Source organism: Antechinus flavipes, chromosome 2, assembly GCF_016432865.1.
Source record: "Antechinus flavipes isolate AdamAnt ecotype Samford, QLD, Australia chromosome 2, AdamAnt_v2, whole genome shotgun sequence".
NCBI lineage: Eukaryota > Metazoa > Chordata > Mammalia > Dasyuromorphia > Dasyuridae > Antechinus > Antechinus flavipes.
In genome coordinates this window covers 318947410-318969048 of record NC_067399.1, presented here as the reverse complement: position 1 = coordinate 318969048, position 21639 = coordinate 318947410, and the positions used below count along the sequence as shown (strand labels likewise).

The following is a 21639-nucleotide window of genomic DNA, read 5'->3' as shown; positions in this document are numbered from 1 at the left end:
TTTTCAAGGAATTATTTTCCTCAGTGAGCTTTTATACCTCCTTTCCCATTTGGCCAATTTTGCTTTTTAAGATATATACTTCTCTTCATTAGCTTTTTGTATTTCCTTTTGCATCACTCTCATTTCTTTTCCCAAATTTTCCTCTGCCTCTATTACTTGATTTTCACAATTCCCTTTGAGTTCTTTCATGGTCTGAGACTAATTTTTATTTTTCTTGGATGCAGGATGCAGGATCTTTGACTTTATGATCTTCTTCTGAGTGTGCATTTTGATCTTAGTAGCTTTCTATGGTCAGGATCTTTTTCTGTTGTCTGCTCATTTTCTAAGCCTATTACTCAGCTTTTAACTCTTTGTTAAAGTAGGACTCTATTTCCAGGGTGGAAGGTGCACTATCCCAAGCTTCAGGAGGTTTGTGTAGCTGTTTCCAGGGATTCTTTTAGGGACTGACCACAAGCACTCTTTTCTATCCTGGAACTTTGAGAGGGGTCCCCACTCCACTGTGGCTGTAAATTATACTGTACTAAAGCTATAACTTTCTTTCTTGGTGTTGGTATAAAGAGACCTCCTATGAGCTGAGGCCTTCAGAAGCTGCTGCTGCTATTGTCTACTCCTGGTTTGCTGATTTCCCAAGGCCCTCTCACCATAGTTGAGACAAACCTTTCCTGTTGACTTTCTAAATTGTCTTTGATGATTCTGGGCTAGGAGATCTGCAAACTGCCAGTGCTGCTGCTGACTCAAGGGTCTTCAAGACTCATTCCAGGCTGGGGCCAGGGCTGTGCTGGGACTGCTTATAGACTCCTCCCTTGGTGCCCTAGACTTTTCTTGATGAGCTTCTAGGATGTCTTCATTTCGTGCCATCTTTTTGCATGTTCTGATGCTCTAAAATTTGTTTAGAATTATTATTTTAAAGAATTTGGAGGGTTTGGGAGGAGAACTTGGTAAGTCCTTGCCTTTACTCTGCTATCTTGGCTCCACTCCCCTCCCGTCTCCACCTCCCACCCTTGCCAGGGGTTTTTATTTATTGTTGTTCAGTCTTTGACCTCTGACTCTTTGTGATCTCATTTGGAGTGGTTTGCCATTTCTTTCTCCATTTCATTTTACAGATGAGGATACTGAGGTAAATAGGATTAAGTGATTTTCCCAGGGACACACAACTATTAATATGAGAGGTCACATTTGTACTCAGATATTCCTGAACTCTAGTCTAGGCACTCGAACTGTTGAGATTATTAAGTGCAGTCAGACTCTCTCCAAACTAGGTCACCAAAATGATGGGGGTATGGGATGAGACCCCAAAAGTATATTGGGTTATAGATCAGTGTCATGAATCACCTCCAAAAGAATCTGTAGGTTTAGACATTCCCCAAATCAAGGGCCAAAGATTACAAGTGGTTGGCTAAATTCCTAAAGAAGTTTAGCTCTAACAAGGTTGTTAGCTTAGCTATTGTTAACCATTAATATTATGTTAGTTAGTAGAGGGTCTGACAAAGCAGAACTTTTAAGTACAATACCAGCTTAATAATAGGCTACTACTGAACTTTTTGTGGAAGCAAAGAATTACAAGCAAAATAAACGCCTATCAACTGTGCAGCAGATTAACAAATTATGGTTCATTAATGTAATGGGATTACTATATTGGAAGAAATTATGATTAGGGAGATTTCAGAAAAGTATGAGAAGACTTCTAAATTGATGCAGAGAAAAGTAAGAACCACAAAAACAATGGCTAAAACAATGTAAATAAAGGAAATGACAAAACAAAACTTATACACATCTCTATATCTAACCCAATTCTCAAAATTGTCCTGATCACCTTAGACTTTTTAGTTTTTGCCAAGTTATATTTCTAAATAAAATTTTATATTTTTGTTTTCATTTCCCTTCCTCTCCCTTCTCCTGCTCAGAAAGTCATCCCTTGTAGTAAAGAATTAAAAAAAAAAAGCAGTTCAGCAAAACTAACTTGGGACTAGAGCTGATAAATTATCTGATATTCTACACTGGTTCCCCAATTCCATAAAGAAGGAAGGTGGATACATTTTTTTTTTTTTTAATCTCTTCTCTCTGGTATCATTTAGTCATTATAATTAAAATGTACAGGTTTTGTTTTGTGTAGTGCTTGGTACATAGTAAGTGCTTATTAAATGTTTATTTCCTTCTGTTCCTTCCTTTTTCTCCCTTTTACTTCTCACCAACTTGCTTTAGTCTAGGGTTCTTTCAAAATTCTAGCCATAGGTTTTTACCTCTGGACCTATTGGACATAAAGATAAAATAATAATGTAGGATTTAGAGCTACCAAGGAACTTAATGATCATAGGATAGGGAATTGAGGGCCAGGAAGGTTTATCCAAGGTCACAAAAGTATTAAGTAATAGGGCAGGGATCAAAAATCAAATAAATTATTAAGGACCCAAGTAATCATGGCTAATTCTGGGTCCTCTTAGTCAAGAGAGAGTAGCAGAAGTATACATGTTTGAGGTAGTAGGACAAGAAAGAGAACTTAGGAGTTACAACTCCCTCTCCGGGAAGATAGTCCAAATGAGAACAAAAAAGATCATGTTGGGTTGGTACTAAGATTTCTTCCGAGTCCAATGTAGAAGCAGAAAATCAGTTTCAGAAGCAAAATCCAGACCACTATTAGATTCGATGGCAAGATACAAAGCATGTTGGGGCCTGACTCTCTGACAACCCATTTTCCCTACCAGCAAGGTGTTAGGTATAGACACCCTATATAAGAATTTCTTTATGTCAGCTATTGCTGGGTTAAATTAAAGCGGCCCTTTATTTGAATACCAATAAAAACAAAATAGAAAGTAGTCGTCAAGGTCCCAAAAAAATATTTTTCCTTGGGTACCAATGTTTCAGAACAGAAATAGAAAATTATATCTGAGTACATAGTTTTTTCCTTTCTGTAAACTGCATTCTAGGAAAGTTTGATGATAAGAGGTTTCCCAATAATGTGTCATGCGCTTTCAGTAATTCTTGTTCCATTAACCCTGATTTACTCTGCTCAGCTAGTTAGCTTTGGATGCTTCTCAGCTCCAAACAGTGTCTTGGATTTAGATAGGCATCCGCTGTTTGAATTCAATTAAAACTGAATTGCTTAAGCAGAGGTTTAAAAAAACACACTACACGTACACTGTAATCCACAGGCCAGAAAATCGACCTTTTTATTTATAACACATCAAACTGGTTTTCAAAAAAGGAGAGCACAAGAGAGATTTGATTCCTACAAAAAGCTATGTGTAGTTTACAAAGGTCTGTTGGAGAGGAGGGCATCTTGCAACAAACAGCCCTGCTACTGGTGCACACAGGGCTAGGGCCTGCTGGGAGATGCTAGTTGACCAAGCTGAAGCCACTGAAATGTTTCCTTTAGACTCCTGTAAAATTCTGGCTCTTTCTTTCTCCTTTGCCTCCCCATTCTCCTCTCCTCCCCTACCCCATCCCGCTTTGATCTCATTTCTCTTGGATCTGTCTTTGCTTCCCTTCTCTCGCATCTCCTGCGCAGGAGAAGGCCGGCACCAGTCTTGCTGCTCTGTGGTGAGGGGATCTGCTGCCCACCTGGGGTCACAGAACTGGCTATAGAATGGAGATACATCAAAAGAAGGGCCCAGCCCAGCCTCGTAAAGACAGACATCTTCCCAAGAGGGGTTTGGAGTCATCAGCAAAACTCTAATCTCCGTCCAGCACAACGGGCTCTCAACGACTGGCCAAAGAGTGAGGCAGCTGTTTGCCCCTTTCGCAGCTGTGGGTTCCTTTGAGTCATAGCTGGAGGGGGGCCCCTATAGTGTGAGGCTAAAGGGCCCTGCAGACATGCACAGTTTGGAGAGAAGAGAGCGGGCTCTTCCCTCAGCAAGTATCACAAGGCAAGGCAACGCATCAGGCCCCATGACCAGTGGCTGAAGCATCAAAGCAGCAGGTGGTGTTTGAGCCAAGCTGGAAACTCCCGGCTGAAGCAGGCCTCCTGGGGGCCTTAGCCATGAGAGATGGTGGGAGAGGGAGGCTTGTTGGGGGCCGAGCTTCCAGCCCCCTTACTGCTGCCTTCATGGTCTCTTCCTCCTCAGGGCCCTTGCGGATGATGGGGGCCGTTTCCAGGTGGCTGCCAAGTGCTGTCCTTCATTACTCCTTGGGGATACAGCGAGGGGGCCCTGCCATGGCCACATAGCCCATAGGGCACTGGCAGTAATAGGAGCCCTCCGTGTTCTCGCAGTGACCATGTGCACAGGGAGCTGTGGGCCCATGCGTGTTCTCACATTCATTTATATCTATAAGAAAAAGGATAAGGCAGTGAGCTTCCCTCATCGCAGCATTCGGCCTTGGTGAACTAACCCTTAAATGAGGAAGTAATACTTAACTCTCCAAAGTACAAGGCAACACATCTAGGGGAGGGGGTGAGGGAAACTGGAACATAAGGTTTTTCAAAGTTATCCTTGCATATGTTTTGAAAAGTACAAGGCAACAGTCCTGTACCAGTCCCTAGGACAGCAGCTATAGAAATCTTTTTCCTTTTTTTTTTAGTCTTGTCCTGAGAATTTCCAGAATAGACCTATAGAGTACTTGGAGCTGGCCGATTCCAAATATGGCCCTCATATTAGGGAGACCCTAATCGGCTACTTGGTCTTTCTTGTTAATACCGCACAACCTGGCCACAGAACCCCTCTTCCCTGGAATTCCACTCTGTACTCTTCTCCCCTATTCTAAACTTACCCACACAAGCCATCTGGGCAATATTCAGCTGGAAGCCTTCAAAGCAATCGCAGGTATAGCCCTCATCTACTCGGACACAGCGGCCATTCTCACAGCCGTTAAGGATGCCACATTCTTCTGCTCGGAGACCTTCAAAGCTGTCATAGTTCCCTGGAGGATTCAGGGAATGGAAGGAGAGAAGGAAGAACACATAACCGAGCCATATTCTTCCTATTTTGTCTGTTTTTATAGACAGATCTTATTCTATATTTATATATTATATATATTTACATATTACACACATACACACTCAAACACACACATATCTATCCTAAGAAGATTCTGAGATCAGGCCCTAAAGTTGTCAGGAGACTGCAGACATATGAGGGCTCAGATCCAAAGCATTCAAGGCTTTTCACCACTAGACACCTCCCCTGCTTGTAAGCCTTATCTCATGTTACACTCCAACTTTCACAGACAACTCCTGATCCTTTGAGCAGCTAAGTTCCAGGCCTGGAGTCAGGAAAACCTGAGTTCAACTCTGGCTTCAGACACTTATTAGCCGTGGGACCCTGGGCAAATTCCTTACGACGCCATTTGCCTCAGTTTCCTCATCTGTAAAAGGAGCTGGAGAAGGAAATGGCAAGCCACTCCAGTATTTCTGCCAAGAAAAGGGATCAGGAAGAGTTGGACACAGCTGAAGATGACTGAACAACAGCAAACATGATTTCTTGCATACATTCTGTGCTTTGGTTCATGGTACTCCTTTTGCAAGAATTTCCTATCTCCTTATCATATTTTAAATCCTATGCATCCTTTAAAGGCCAGCTAGAGCAGAATTTTCTTTCTCTAACTCCAATTCAATTTGTAAATCTCTCTGATAATATCCTTTTTTTAAAAAAAAAATAGTTATTGTCTTTTTGGGGGGCATGGTATTACATATGTAAAGAATATATGGAAGATGTTACATATAGCATCCCCCCCCCAAAAAAAAAATTTGTAAGCACTATGAGGGCATGTTTGAATTGTAATTTAATTCAATTTTTCAATTGAGTTTTAACTCCCCTAATGCCTATGCTTTGTACGCAGTTGGTGGTTACTAAATGATTCTTGAATGAATCCCCATGTCTAACACATTGCAGTTAGTCTAACGTTACTATTCGTTAAATGTCTGATGATGTAACACATCCTTCACATCCTATCCATTCATTAACTTCTTTGTGAGAGGCAGTACAGGGTCATAGAATTAGTCATGACCCATGTCCTGCTCCTTATTCTCTCCTTTTATGGATGGGAAAACTGAGGCTTAGAGAGGCTAAGTAGCACTGGGTCCTTTCCAGATGTCTTGATTTCTGTGACTCTCATTGGTGAAGCCAGGCTTCCCTGTTCTAATGTTGGGGGGAAATAATTAGGCAGTTGGGTTTGAAGAGAGAAAGCAGGAAAAGACACTTGCTCCCACCTCCCCCCCACCAATGCCCTAGGCAGATAGCACAAACCTGGCCGGTTGCCCAGGAAGTGGGGCTGAACTTCTGAAGGCTGCAGTGGTGGCTCAGGGGCAGGAAGATTGGGCACTGGACCGCTGCCAGGGTGCAGGAAGGGGGGCTCGGAAGCACCCTCTTCAGGACCCAGGTAGTTATAAAAGGGGGCCCCCTCAGGGCCATAGAGGCCATAGTGCAGGTCATCGGGTCCCGGGCCATACTCATAGCCGGGCCGGGGGTGAAGGCCGGCTTCTCGCTCAGCTTCTATCCTTGCCACATTGCACAGCTGAGCAAAGACCTCTGTCGAGGAGGAGAGAAAAGCAATGGGTACAAATTTAGAGTAACTAGTGCCTTCTAGAACCTCAGCTTGTTCTATATTCTGACTGAGCCAGGGCCAGCTCCAAGTATCCTAGGATGGCTCTGCACGGCCCCCCCCTCACTCTCACTTGCACGTCCTGGTGGCCCCTTTCTAGTGTCCTGGTCCCCTTTGAGAATGAAGGCCAAACAATAATAACAACATTGCTTCGCTGCACAGAGGGCACATTAATGCGACTTAACTTGGGCAGGGGGAGTATTCCTCAGAGGGCTTGTCAGGGGGGTCAGTAGGAAACGGCAGCATTCCGACCCTTACCATTCCCCCTCTCAGGTTCTCACTCATCCTACAGCAGTCTCTCCATTCTGTTGTCTCTGGCCCAGGTCTATGGATGCCCAGCCCAGCGTCCCTCTCCCCTAAGCCATCCAAGGTGCGGCCATCCCTCCTACCGGAATTCCTGGGGGGACACAGGGCGCACTGCTGACTCCAGGCCTCCCCATCTTGGCAGCAGCACTCGGTGTAGGTGGTACGCCGACCTCGGAAGGGCTGGCTGCACACATAATTGGTGACTTTTTTCCAGCAGATGTCCATGTGGATGTCATGGTCCGGGAGGTCTGCCAAAGGACAGAAAGATATACAGTGAGCATTGCCTTCCAGGCTCCCGGCCTCAGCTCACGTGGTGTGTGCGCTGTCCTGATCGTACCCATGCTGCCCGTGCTGTTCACACAGTGCCTCTGGCTGGGGTCCAGGACCAGGGGGGGGCTACAGAAGCAGTGGAAGGAGCCATCTGTATTCACACACTCTCCGTTCTCACAGGCTGTGTCCTGGCATTCATTATGATCTGTGGGAAAGACAGGAAGAAGCTTGGGTGGCAAGAGCAGGGGAGGAGATGGGGGAACTAAGGGCCACCACGGCCTATGAACTGAGTGGGGGCATAGAGTTCGTGTAAGTGAATAACAAAGACGTTCCAGTTTCTCCATCCTTCACATTCCAACGGAAGGCTAGGACGTCATGACTCCACATGGATGATGATGATTTTTATTTAGAACTTTCGGGTATGCAAAACAATTGACATATGTTACCTCTATCTTCAGAACAATTCAGACATGGCACTACTATCCCCATTTGCAGATGAGGAAACTAAGGTTGACACAGGTTAAGTTCACATAACTAGTTACACAGAAAGTATTTGAATTCAGATTTTTCAGATTCAAGTCCAGGGCTCTAAACATTTTTCCATCTAGCTACCTTAGAGGCTCATCTCAGAGAGATCCCTTCTAAGAGGATTCTTGTACATGGCCAAACCAGTTACTTGTCTTTGTAAAATAGAGCCTCAGGGGCTGTTACTCCTGAGACAGCAGGATGCAACCCTGAAAGCCCTCTGATTCCCCTCATCTTAGAGAAAGGTTCTAGTCTCTGACCCACCCAGGGCCCCTAGCCAGGTATCTCCCCAGATAGGGAAGCTCCTTTCTTTGAAAAGGTATCACCTTTCTTTAAGTAATTTCTTTTCTTTTCTTTTCTTTTTTGTTTGTGAGACAATTAGGGTTAAGTGACTTGCCCAGGGTCACACAGCTAGGAAGCATTAAGTGTCTGAGACCACATTTGAACTCAGGTCCTCCTGACTTCAGGGCTGGTGCTCTATCCACTGCACCCAATAGCTGCTTCTGCTATCACTTTCCTTAAGGGAAGGATGGATTTTCCTGATAATTCAGGGCAAGAGAAATGGTGAGCCACTAGCTCTGGATCACAGAGCATACGGCCAGCTTGAGGAACAGATCAGACCTTACCTTCACACTCCATGTGAGAGGCATCATAGCGATAGCCAGGGTTGCAAAGGCAGATATATCCAGGTACCGTGTTGAGGCACTGGCCATTGTGACAAAGCTCAGAGCCAAACATCAAGCATTCATCCGCATCTAAATGGGGACAGAGTTGCCGTCAGGAAGAGGGACCCTCCTACATGAACTCCTGAAAAGCTAGGATTCCACTCCCTAAAATCTGTAGTGGGTTCAGTGGGGATGGGAGGGGAACAGAGGGAGGCAGGCAGGACAATGAAATTCTCTTCTTTCCAGTTCCCTTATGTTCACACGTGGCTATGAGGGAGGGAGAGTAATAATGGCAGTGCTAGGCTGGCTTCATATGTAGGGAACAAATACAGAGAAGAAGAAAACTGGTAGTTTGTGAAGGTGATAGGTAACAGAAGAAACCTGTAGTCTTCCTTGGAGATACTTAACTGAAAATGCCTTTGAAATGAAAAAGAGCTGTGAGTTCCTTCCCACTTTCCAGTTTCTGTATATTGTTTTCTTCCAGAGTATAAGCTCCTTGAGGACAGGGGCTATCTCGTTTTTATTTTTATTTGCATAGTGCTTGATGTGCTTAAAAAATATTTATTGATTCACTATTATTGACCGAATGGTCAAAACCTTATTGGGCATCATAGGCACTGTCCTATCTGCTCAGGAGATAGCAATGGACAAGAATGAAGAAGAGTTCTGGGCCAGAATCTTACCAGTATATGTGGTTTGTCCAAACATCCAAGTGTCTTCCACAGGGATATATCCCTTCCCACTGGGGCAGATCTCGCTGAATTCCACTGGGGAAGAATAGTAAAGAGAGAAACCAGAGCTCAGATGAAGTGAAAGCCTTTCTCACCTTACCTTTCTTTCTTCACTGTTTGCTTGTGTTGTTTCATCCCCTAGCAAATTCACAGGCTTTTCCCGAGCCCCATGCTTTCAAGATGGTTCCCGGGGATTCCCACCTGTGCCAGGGAAAGGGCAGGGGTCACAGCTGTCTCCCCAGCTGGCTCCCTGGGTACAGCAGCACTCCTCCCGTGTGGTGTTCCGACCCAGGATGCTGGTGCAGGGTGACTGGTTGCTTGGTCCCGAGTAGCAGAATTTGCGCTCTGGTCCAGGGAAGTTTTCCCCAGTTAGCTCCTTGATGCTTTCTTGGCCTGTATTTGATGGAAATCAGTCTGATTCTGTCCCTTTGTGGCCCAAATTCAAACAGAGGTATCACACTGCATCTAGGCCTACAGGGTCTAATTTCACTTGGTATTTTTCAGCCTCCTTTACATTTGCCCCAAAATAAACTGTAGTTCTAAAATAGTCTTTCTTCCAGAGAGTTTCTGGACAGGAGCAGAATACTCTTAGAGCAAGATAACTGTTTGATCTTCAGAGACAATGGAAAAACTGTTTGGTGTTCTCCTTGTCATTAATTAGCCTCCTTTCTCCAAGTTTTGCCTTGCCTTACTCCCTGCCCTCTGGCTTGCCCAACACCCACCTACTATCCTTCTGTCCCACCCCCCATCCCCAGGGCAGACCCCTTACCTCCTACAGTCCGCTGGCGGCAACGGCCATCTTGTGCATCATATTCCTCGTGGTCATTGGCACAGAGACACAAGAAAGATCCTTCCACGTTCTCACAGAGTGCAGCACCACATACTGCCACCATCAGCTCACACTCATTCACATCTACACAGAAAAGAAGAATTAATGATAGACAGAATGAAAAAAGCAACCTCTGCAGGAGACAGTGGTCTGATCCCTTTCAGTCTTCCTACTCCTTGGGTCCTGACTTCTGCCTCTAGCCAATCTGGGACCCCATTAGCTGGTCTTCTGCAAAATCTCAGTCCCCACAACAAGCAAGCAAGCCAGCAGGATGGATTTGGGGGAAAAGATAGGGGGACAAATGTGTAGATATATATGTGGGGAGAGGCGGAGAGATAAAGGGACATGGACGAATGTGTTCAGGATTGTGGACAGAAAAGGAGGCAATCAGGGAAATGAGACAAAATCTGCTTTTTCTTAGGGGTTAGCAAATTACCCTAAGATGGCAGATCCTGCCTGTCCTTATTCCTTTGAAACCCCTGGCCAACAGAAAAGAGCCAGGTTAAAGACTTGCCTGAATCTTCCTTCATGAAGGCTTCTGGAACAACATCAAGCCTTCCTAATAAACTATTCTAGTTCCCACATAATTTATTATGTACAAGCACAGGTTGTCATCGATGGAAGGAAACCATTGATTTGATTTGCCCAAATTCACATAGATCATGACAGAACTAATTCCCAACATCAGAGTCCTTCCCATTTCACCAACACTGCCTTTCTTACAGGCTGAGGTTTTTTACTTTATTGTTTGTTGCTGGTTTCTATCTCCAACCATATAATTATCTCCCGAGGGCAGGACAATGTGTCTTCTGTGTCCCCCACTCTACTAAACCCATTGTGGGCAGGTACTCCGTGTTTTTTCCTCCTTGGGACTTCCTCATCTGGGTGATTTAGAAGGGCACAGGAGCCGCCATGGCAAGATGCTCAAGGCCTTTAGAAAGCAAGGAAATCCTCCAGGGATGACCCGTGGGATTCTCACCCACACAATCCCAGCCTGAAGGTGAGACCTCGTAGCCGCGATCACACAGGCAGCGGAAGGAGCCATCAGTGTTGTCACAGAAGCCATGGTTCCCACACAAGGTCTCGTTGGCGCATTCGTCTATGTCTGAGAGATAGAAGAGAAGGGGATGGACCCTTTTCCTCCTCCATCCCTTTCCCTGGACCTTGCAGCAGTCCCGGGTCCTTGCCCAATCTCTTTTTGTCTTGACTTACCAATGCAGTCTTCCGTTGGGGTCATATGGAAGCCAGGCTGACAGCCCATAATGCAGCGGTATGAACCGGGACTATTCTCACACCTCCAGGTTCCACACACTGTGTCCCCAAAGTCCTTACATTCATCCACATCTGTCACCAGCACCACCACGCAGGAGCCCCAGGAGGAAGAATGGAAGTATAAGTCAGTTTCAATTTACTGATTTGGTCCAAAGATCCTAAGATCAATTCTTTCTCCCTCCCGCCATGTTCCCCTTCCTTCCCTCTCTTTCCCTCTTTTCCTTCTACCTTCCCCCTCCTTCCTTTTCTTTCTCTCTTCCTCCCTCTCCCTCTTCCTCCCCCCCCCCTTATAATTAAAGACTTTTTTTATTTGCAAAACATATGCTTGGATAATTTTCAACATTCACCCTTGCAAAACTTTGGGTTCCAAATTTTTTCCCTCCCTTCCTTCCACCCTCTCTTCTAGATGGCAATCAACCCAATATATGTTAAACAGATGTAATTCTTCTATACATATTTCCACAATTATGCTGCCCAAGAAAAATCAGATCAAAAAGGAACAAAATGAGAAAGAAAACAAAACCCAAGCAAACAACAAAAAGTGAAAATGCTATATTGTGTTCTACATTCAGTTCCCACAGTCCTTTCTCTGGATAGCTCTCTTCATCACAAGATCATTGGAACTGGCCTGAATCATCTCATTGTTGAAGATGGCCCCGTCCATTAGAATTGTTCATCCTATAATCTTGCTGTTGCTATGTACAATGATCTTCTGCCTCTGCTAACTTCACTTAGCATCAGTTCATGTAAGTCTTTCCAGGACTCTCTAAAATCATCCTGCTGATTGCTTCTTACAGAACAATAATATTCCATAATATTCATATACCACAATTTACTCAGCCATTCTCCAACTGATGGCATCCCACTCAATTTCTAGTTTCTTGTCACTACAAATAGGACTGCTACTTTTTTTGCATATGTGGGTCCCAATTCTCTTGGGGAATTCTCTCAATTCTCTTTTAACATGAAGGGACCTTAGTCTGTTCTATATAAGTCTGGCCAAATTAGCCACTTCTCCTTCACAATAGTAAAATAACTCTCTCGTGGCTTCCATAAGTTCTCAGAATGATAAATGTATGAAAGGACTTTTAAAAAGAAAATTATATGGCTAAATAAGCTGTGGCATATGAAGGTAAAAGAACATTATTGTTCTATAAAAAATAATGAACAAGCTAATTTTAGAAAGTCCTGGAAAGATTTACATGAACTGATGCTAAGCTAAACAAGCAGAGTGAGGACAACATTGTACATGATAACAGGCAGAATATGTGAAGATCAAATATGAGAAGCTTGGTTCTTCTCAGTGGTTCAGTGATCCCAAGCAATCTCAATAGACTTTGGACAGAAAACGCCATCTGTATCGAGAAAGGGAACTATGGAGATTGAATCTAAATCAACAAATGCTATTTTCACTTGTTTTTTCTGGTTTTTTTTTCCCCCTCTTCCATGGTTTTTCTTTTTTGTTCTGATTTTTCTCTCTAAACATGATTCAAAAAGCAATATGAGTTTTAAAAATTAATTATTTTTTTTAAAAAGAAAATAACATCTGGATTATATAAGTTCACTAAGTAAAGGAAATTTTTACTTCTCTTAGATTTTCCCTTAATTTCTAGTTCAGTTCTATATACATAAAAGATGCTCAATAAATCCTTTCTGCCTTTGGTAATTCAGGGAATACCCCGTGCTTCCAACCCTTTTAATTTTACAATACTCATCAGAATCAGGAAGGAACTGAGAATGGACAGAGGAGATGGAATAATAAGTCACATTTAGACAGCATTTTCTCTCTACGAAGCCAATGAGTTAAGTGGCCCAAATATTATCTTCAAATGAAGATAATAAAATTCAGTAAAATTATAGAGTAAGAAATTAGAGAATCTGGAACATTATGGTAACACAGACACCTGTTTTAGGACTCTTCATTATATCACACTGCCTCTTAAATCTCTGTTCTGAACAGAAGCACAAGTTGACTGTGTCCAGTCCTTACCTATGCACTCCCCATTCTCTGGAGAAGGCCGGAATCCACCCTCACACACACAGATGAAGGAACCTTCTGTGTTGAGACACTGCCCTCCAAGGCACCTGGCTATATCTGCACACTCGTCCACGTCTAAAAGAAAAGGCCAATGAGCATCCTCTTGCCTAAGGCCAAGTCTCTTCTCAGTTGCCTCCTCCCAGGGAGGTTATTTCTGTGGAGTTGGGGTACGAAATGTACTGGACAAGGGATAGGTAGGGTGCAGATGGAGAGGTTAATGGGAAAGCACAGAACTGAAAGTCTCCAACACTCCAAAAAGTGTCCAAACTGGATAAACCAGAAGTAGAAGGAAGAGACAAGAGTAGTTGGTTCCATGGCACAGGTAAGGGTAAAGCAGGCAAAGAGTGCATCTCAGCCGGAGCCTGATTAGGTTCTCCTGAGCCTCTCGTAGTTGTTCTCTGCTGTGGTCCTAGCAATCTGTCCAGACTTAATGCCCAACTCCTGGCATCTGGAATGGATTACACCCTCCACGGGGAGACCGACCATCTGTAGTCACTTACCCTGGCAGCTAGTCCCCCCGGGCTCATTGGAGAAGCCGGGGGCACAGAGGCAGAAGAAGGACCCGTGGGTATTGAGACACTCGCCGTGGGGTGCACACTCTTCCTCCCCAGCACATTCATCCAAATCTATAGGAGAAGGGATAGGGAATGAGTAGGCACAGCCATAGGAACAGACACCAGTGGATTTCTTTCTTTGCTGCCTATACAGGGTCTTAGTCAACAAAGTTCATTCCCCTTTATGTTCCCACATCCTTTTCTACTTGACAAATATTTATTATGTACCTACTATATGCAAGGTATATAGTACTATGTTAGGTTCTGGGAAAATACAAAACACTTTGAGGATGGAAGATGGAGGTAGATTTAGTCAATGAGTGGTAGTCAGACAAGCTGAGGCCTGCCTGGGAAAACCCTTAATTAATTAGTTAATTAATTTATAAATTTTTAATAATAGTTTTTTTTATTTTCATAATACACACAAAGATAGTTTTCACCATTCACCCTTTGGCAATACCCTTATGTTCCAAATTTTTCTTCCTCCTTTTCCCCCAACCTCCTCCCCTAGGCAGCAAGTAATCCAATGTAAATTAAATATATGCAGTGAAAAAAATCTTAATTTAGAAAGGCCAGGATCATCCATTGCATTCATCAACATTCATCTTGACTTTTGGACATCACCCTCATGACACTCTTCTTCAAGAATGAAAGATGTCAGAGAGAGGACTGGGGGGACTTAGTATGCATCACAGCATAGTATTTTCATTCTTTGGTTGTTGTTTGCTTACTTTTTGTTTTCTATCTCATTTTTTTTTTCTTTTTGACATGATTTTTCTTGTGTAGCATGATAATAATGGAAATATGTATAGAAAAATTGCATATGTTTCACCTATATTGGATTACTTGCCATCTAGGAAAGGGGGTAGGAGAGGGAGAGAGAAAAAATTTGGAATACAAGATTCTGTAAGGCTGAATATTGAAAATTATCTATGCATGTATTTTGAAAATAAAAAGCTAAAAAATATATAAAAATAAGTAATTGTTGCTTTAAAAAATAATGAAGGATATTTGGCTTTGTTGAACTATGTGGCTGTAAAACTGAACAAGAATTATGTCCTGTTCTATAACATTTCCAATAAAGGGTCATCCAGTCCTCAATTTTGGCATCTTGCCCAGCTTTAGGGCAGCAGATGAAGACAGAGAATTTTGTTGTCACAGTTGTTTTCTTTTTTCTTTTTGGTGAGGCATTTGGGGTTAAATGACTTCCCTAGGGCTATACAGCTAGAAAGTATTAAGTGTGTGAGACTAGATTTGAACTCAGGTGCTCCTGAGTTCAGAGCCAGTATTCTATACACTGCATCATCTAGCTGCCCCAAATAATGTCCAGCCTTGGATCCTCATTAGTTACATGATTCTGGGTGAGTCACTTAACCTCTGGAAATGACTTTAGCTAAGTCTCGTCTATAGGAAGCCCCTCTAGATCCCTCTTAATTTCTAGTACTGTCCTTCCATTGATTACCTCCCACTTATCTATTTTATATATAGTTATTTGCATGTGATGTCCCATTAGACTATGAGGTCTCTGAAGGCAACGACTGATTTTCTTTTTCTTCCATGACTGAAACTTTATTAAGCACATAGAATTTTTAGGATCATTAAGTGATTAACTCTATATTACAATATAGTCAATTTAGTGAGAACCTTGATTCTATTTATCAATCAAGTTTTAATTCTTATTCTTATTTTTGGAAGAGATATGGGTATATTAATTTATCTCTTGCTTCAGATTTAATTGAGAATAAGAATGAGAATCCTGATTGTCAGAGATAAGTTGTTAGAAAGGAAATTAATGCCTTGTGAACAAGTTTGTAAAGAATGAGAGACATTTCTCTAAGGATTTCCACAAAATTCTGTTACTTCATTGATTGAAAAATCAATTCAGATTTTCTGGCTATTTACTGGGTCCTTTGATGCCCTCTTTCCCCCCATAGTTCAATATAAGAAGAATTTCATATTTAAGGATCATTCATTTCATTTTAGTCAGGAGGAATTATTGCTTCAACTGGCAGGGACAATGTTCTGCATATTCTTTATATTTCTAGCACTTAACCTATTGTCTGGCACATAATAGGTGCTTAATAAATGCTTATTGACTGTCTTTTGAGGCTGTCCTAAACAAGTTGCCATTACTCTTGTCTGTCTTATGTTGTATTTTTCCCTTAGCTCACTTGATGTTCCAGTCAAACTGACTTGCTGGCTGTTCTCCATGCTGAATGGTCCACCTCCTGGGTTCTGAGCTTTTCTATAAACTATCAGGTATTCCTCCAGGGTATAATGTAATCCCTTCTCCTCTCTACTTCCTTATCCCAGAACTTGACACCTCAGATATCATACTCTGCCTTTGATATTCTTTTGTATACATACCTTATACTAACCTACCTATCTGTAAACATATAGTATTCTTCCCCATTTCTAGCCCTCTACCTTCCCATGGAAGTAACTAGTTAATGCTAAACTAGCACTTGACTAGAACACTAGTTCTGGAGTCAGAAAGATCTAAGTTCAAATCCGACCTCAGACACTAGCTATGTGACCCTGGGCAAGTCACTTAGCTCCGATTGTCTCTTCCCCTTTTCCCTTCAATCCCCTCCCCAAATTTGCAAAGTACTTCCCTATTGGTATCATCCACATTTTACAAATCAGGAAACAGCACAGTGAAATTAAGGAACATGCCCAGAGTCACATAGCTAATAAACAAGCGTTTGAGGTAGGATTTGAACTTTTGTCTTTCTGACTCTAAATCCAGAACTCTTATCTACTGAGTCTCCTAGCTACCTCTGTAATTATAGCCACTCATATGTAAGTTCCTTGAGACAAGATTTATTTTGTTTTTGTATGCCCAGATCCCAGTATAGTACCTGTATGTAGTAGGTGGTTAATAAATGTTTGTTAAATTGAACCTAACTGAACGTGGAAGGGGCATTAGAATTATTCTGCTTGGACCCATTTGGTCTCTCTTGCCCATGTTATTGTTTTAGTTGTTGTTCAGGCTTTTTGGTCCTGTCTGTCTCTTTTTGACCCTATTTGGGGTTTTCTTGGCAGAGATATTGGAGTGGTTTGCCATTTCCTTCTCCAGCTCATTTTAAACTGAGGCAAACAGGGTTAAGTGACTTGCTCAGGTCACATAGCTAGGAAGTGACTGAAGCTGGATTTCAAGTCAACTACTCCTGACTGCAGGTCCAGCTCTGTATCCTCTGTGCTACCTAGCTGCCTCTCTTTTAAAAATGTACCTCTTAAGCTTTTTCTTCTCTCTTTAATTTTTTCTTTTCTTCTTTTTTCTTTTTTGCTGAGACAGCTGAGGCTAAGTGACTTGTCACACAGCTAGAAAGTATTAAATGTCTGAGACTACATTTGAACTCAGATCCTTCCTGACTCCAGGACCAGTGCTGTATCCACGGTACTATCTAGCGGCCCCTAAGTTTTCTCTTCTCACGGCTAAACCTTCAATGTATTTTTCTATGTCCTGGTCTCCAATTCCCTCACTATCCTGCTCACTTTTCTGAGGACACATTCCAATTTATCAACATTCTCCTTAAAATACATCACTAAACACAAGACTTTGTGGTATGACATCTAAGGCAAAAAGACTATCACCTTCCTAGTCCTAGACATTATATTGCTTCAATATAGCTAAATATCATTTTTGGCAGGGGAGAGAATATGGAGAAGCTGCCACTTTATACAGATTAATTCCTATTTAGTACATCAAAGTCCCCAAACATTTTTCATGAAAATTGTTGTCTAATATTTAACATGTATAGGACTGTTTGCCATCTGGAGGAGGGGGCGGAGGGAGGGGAGAAATCGGAACAGAAGTGAGTGAAAGGGATAATGTTGTAAAAAAATTACCCTGGCATGGGTTCTGCCAATAAAAAGTTATTAAAAAAAAAAAAAAAAGAAAATTGTGGTATAGCCATGCCCTCCCATCATGTATGTGTACAGGTGATTTATGAATTCATATATAAGATGTGATATTTATCCTTATTATTATCCATTTAATTATTTTCTGTCCCATTTTCTAGCCTACCAAAGTGTTTTTAGAGCCAGACTTTCTTATCCAATAAGTTATCTTTCCAGTTTGGCGTCATCCACAATTTTGGTAACCAACTTATCTGTTCTTTCATTAAAGGTCCCTGTTGTAAACCCTGTAGGAAGAAAGTTATGGAAGCAATTCAAATGTATATTCTTTCCTATCAAGCAATAAAGTTAGTATTGGATTGGAAGACTGAGGTGTTAGAACTAAAATCATAGAAAGGGGAGACAACTAGACTCACCATCACACATGGTACCATTGATTAACTGGAAACCAAGTGGACAGCGGCACTGATAGGAACCCAAAGTATTCTTACATTCTCCTCCTATACAATTGACCTGGGGGTCTTCACATTCATTCACATCTGCAAGGAGCACAAGGAAAGATTGTTTTAAGCTAATAAACTATCAATATGGTTCAAAGAGAGGGTGGGTAGAGTATCCTCAACTACCTTCTCTCTCTTTTTAAAAAAGTTTTTTATTTTCAATTCATGGAACAAAATAAGCATTTCCACAATAGAGTACAATAAAGATTATTGCACATGAAACTGCAAATCTACCATATTCAACTTGCTATTCCCTCCAAATATACAACAAAGTTCTCACATAAATTTCTTTTTTTTTTTTCCCTTCCCCCTTCTCCCAATCCTAGAAATGAGTTTGGGCACAATTGTGTATGATAATTGTGATTCTAAAAAGCAAAATTGAATAGAAAAAAAATTTTAAAAAGAGCAATTATATTATAAAAATGGGGCATGAAAGGAAGAACTTAAAAAGAGGAAGCAGTGGGAGTGGAGGGTTGGTAATGTTGGAACACTATCTTAGAGGATTAGGTACACTGCCCTCTTTTTACAGCTTTTTGGATCATAGAAAACAAAGATAGTCAGCCTAGCCCTTCCCTGATAACCTGTAGGGCTTCTGGAATTGCTATAGCAGTTCTAGCTGGTATAGTCCAGTCCACCCCAGTCTTTGAGGGGATAAAGGTTTTCAAAAGGAAATAGCCAGTTTTTACCTTCACACGTATGCCCAAGGGCATCTGGCTGGTATCCCCTGTCACAAGCATTACAAGAGAAGGAACCAATGGTATTAGAGCAAATTCCAGAGAGGCAGACACCAGGAGAGGCACATTCATCTTTATCTGTGATAGACAGACAGGTATACAAGTCAGAGGGTCCCATTCAGCCAGATGAATGAATAGAGAGGATTTACACAGGTCATTCAGAAATGGGTAAGAATCCAAGACTAATTTCCCCAACAAGGGAGACCCAGTGCCTTACCTTTACTTCCTTTCCCCCATCCTTTCATCCATTCATCTATCCCTCCTTTCCTGGATCTTCTAAGGCTCTCTCCTTCACTATTGGCTTTAGTATTTCCCTTTAAAGGACATCTATCTCTATCTCAAAGACTTTGGGATTCAGATAGCTCTCAGTCATCTCCCTTCCTTCCCATTACTTCTGGTTGAATCACCCACATTTTTCTAGGGATGACCATCCACAGCCACTTTTGGCCTTCCCTGCCTCCAATCTTTTCACAAGAGTTTCAGGAAAGACCTTATCGGGCATAGTTTTGATTATAGATAGGAAGATGGATGACCTGGTCTCTGGGAAGCCTTCCAGTTCCAGTATGTTATGATATCTCCCTACCTCTCACAATAAATACCTTCACATACTGTGCCTTTCTTTAGCAAGAAAATGAGCTCTTAGTATTGAGGCAGAAACCAATGGGTCTTCTAATCTTAAATAGGTCACTGAATCCCTTATTAGAAGGCTCTATTCAGGGCAAATAAATAAAGAGACAGGCTGGTGGGGATGGACAAGAAAATAGGACAAATTTCTGCCATTAGGTCTCACACTGGAGATTTGGTAAAAGTAATGTGTAAGGGGTACATGAAGGAAGGGGATGTGGATTGAGGCCTGTTTACAGGATTATGGGTGGAGTGGAGACTCTCTGCCTAGAGGAAGGTACTTAGAACTGTTTTTCCTATCCAAAAGAGAGGTCCTGAGACTGTATTTTCTTCCCCCAACTCTGATGCTTGCTCATGAGAAGTGGCGTACTTAGCAGTTCCATACCGTTACAACCTTTCCCATCCTCTGTGGCTTGGAAGCCCAGTTCACAGGAGCATCTGAAAGAGCCTTCCAGATTGATGCACCTTCCATGCAAACAGATTCCTGGAGCCAGGCATTCATCCTCATCTGGGGAAAAGAAGTCAGAATTTAGGGAATATGGACCTCCTTTGCTTCATGAAGTGCCAATTAGTCAAATTAAAGTCTCTCAATCACCTACTACATTCTAGATAAAACAATCTCTACTTATAAGTGACTTAGCTTATGAGATGGGAAGCCAAAAAGTATGTATAAAAATAGAGGATAATATAAATACACACACAGATATGCAAGTTCTTAAACACAAGGTCATTGAGGGAAATCAGGAAATTCTTCATGCCTCAACTAGAAGGTGTAACTATTCATTTCCAGAGGAACTAGGTTCTCCTGAAAGATTGAATTCCCTTATATCTTTACCTGTCTTACCCCTCTACTGGGGGAAAAGCAACTGACATTAGGTGTCACTCCAATCCTATCTGGTAATATGTAGCAAACCTATACTCCAGTGAATGAATGCAACCAGATTCTCCAGGTCTTGTGGGGTCAGGGAAGGGAAGAAAAGGAAGGAGATGGGCTAGAGCTGTTCTCTAGATATGGTGCTGAGATGAGGGATGAGGGAACCAAGAAAAGCACGATGGCAGATTGTATCCTTATGTGGATCTGAATCACACTGATTTCCTGTTTCTTATTTCAACCCAGATTCAGGACCCATGTTTCCCACCAGGCTAAATAGCTTCAGAAAGTGGAAGAGCAAAGCATTGCATAGTGAAGCAGTCACTTGAGGCATTTTCTCCGATTATTAGTAGGGATGGTGATTGAAGAAACATTTGCCCCTCTGTGAACCCTCATTCTATGTATTTAAAGCCAATATCTGCTTTGACCCCACCTTTCACATCTTTCTCTTTCCCTTTCACTCAACTGGCTAATATAGAGATTTCCAGAAGCCAAAGAATTTCATGGCCAACTAAAGATCACTTACCAATACATCGTCCACTCTGGCTTCTGTAGCCTTCTTCACAGGCAAGACATGTGTAGGAGCCAGGGGAGTTGACACAGCTCCCTTCAGGACAGGTGCTGGGATGGCGGCATTCATCAATATCTGTAAAATAACAATAACATCCAGATACTTCCCCACCCCCTCACTAATTTGCTGGATCTGTGGTCTAAAACAGTGACCACCCACATCCTTGGACCTAGGATAAGGGCTTAGCCAGAAAGAGCCATCGGAAACTAGGAGTTTACAAGATCACCTTCCATCTACTGTATAGAAATATTATATATATATTGAGTAATTTACACGTTGTCTTCCCCATTAGAATGTGAGCTTCTTGGGGATAGAGATCATATTGTTGCCTTCTTTGTATGTCATATACTTAGCACAGTTCCCGATGTACATTAAGTCCCTAACAAATACTTGTTGATTGACTAACTTGGGTCTCACCTCAGGCCCAGGATGTTCATCCAAGATGTTCATCCAGGAGTGCCTTATTTTCATCTAGGCCCCACCATCCCCAGTCATGCAAATTTGTCTTAGGTCAGTTTTAAGATGAAGCTCCCACAAGTATCTAAAACCTCAATTTAGCCAGGAAAATTTTTCAGGGGTAATATCCAATCTCTGCTAGAAGGATGACAAGTTGGAGGTCAAAGAATATCTGTTTGATATGGCAGGTTTGTTTCAATGTGTTGAAAGTTTAGTTGTTTGGATGGTGGTCACCATGAATCTAGCTAGGTCAAAATAGGTAGCCTAAAGAAAGCTCTGAGCTACACCAAAAAAATGA

The 21639-nt window shown here is 42.2% G+C and overlaps 1 protein-coding gene across 1 annotated transcript in view; it reads right to left on the bottom strand.

Annotated features, from left to right (window-relative positions):
- Positions 1–3137: 3137 nt before the first annotated feature.
- The window catches only part of LTBP2 (latent transforming growth factor beta binding protein 2), a 190115-nt gene continuing 171613 nt past the window's right edge, over positions 3138–21639 (bottom strand). The window contains exons 19-35 of the mRNA XM_051977602.1: positions 20841–20960; positions 19829–19951; positions 18772–18897; positions 18002–18124; positions 13671–13796; positions 13123–13245; positions 11073–11204; positions 10840–10965; positions 9801–9944; positions 9233–9424; positions 8984–9067; positions 8262–8390; positions 7178–7315; positions 6924–7088; positions 6180–6461; positions 4705–4854; positions 3138–4262 (exon numbers count right to left, since the gene is read on the bottom strand). Coding sequence (XP_051833562.1) covers positions 4117–4262; positions 4705–4854; positions 6180–6461; positions 6924–7088; positions 7178–7315; positions 8262–8390; positions 8984–9067; positions 9233–9424; positions 9801–9944; positions 10840–10965; positions 11073–11204; positions 13123–13245; positions 13671–13796; positions 18002–18124; positions 18772–18897; positions 19829–19951; positions 20841–20960 — 2429 coding nt within the window. The 3' untranslated portion in view covers positions 3138–4116. The remainder of the gene's footprint in view (positions 4263–4704; positions 4855–6179; positions 6462–6923; positions 7089–7177; positions 7316–8261; positions 8391–8983; positions 9068–9232; positions 9425–9800; positions 9945–10839; positions 10966–11072; positions 11205–13122; positions 13246–13670; positions 13797–18001; positions 18125–18771; positions 18898–19828; positions 19952–20840; positions 20961–21639) is intronic.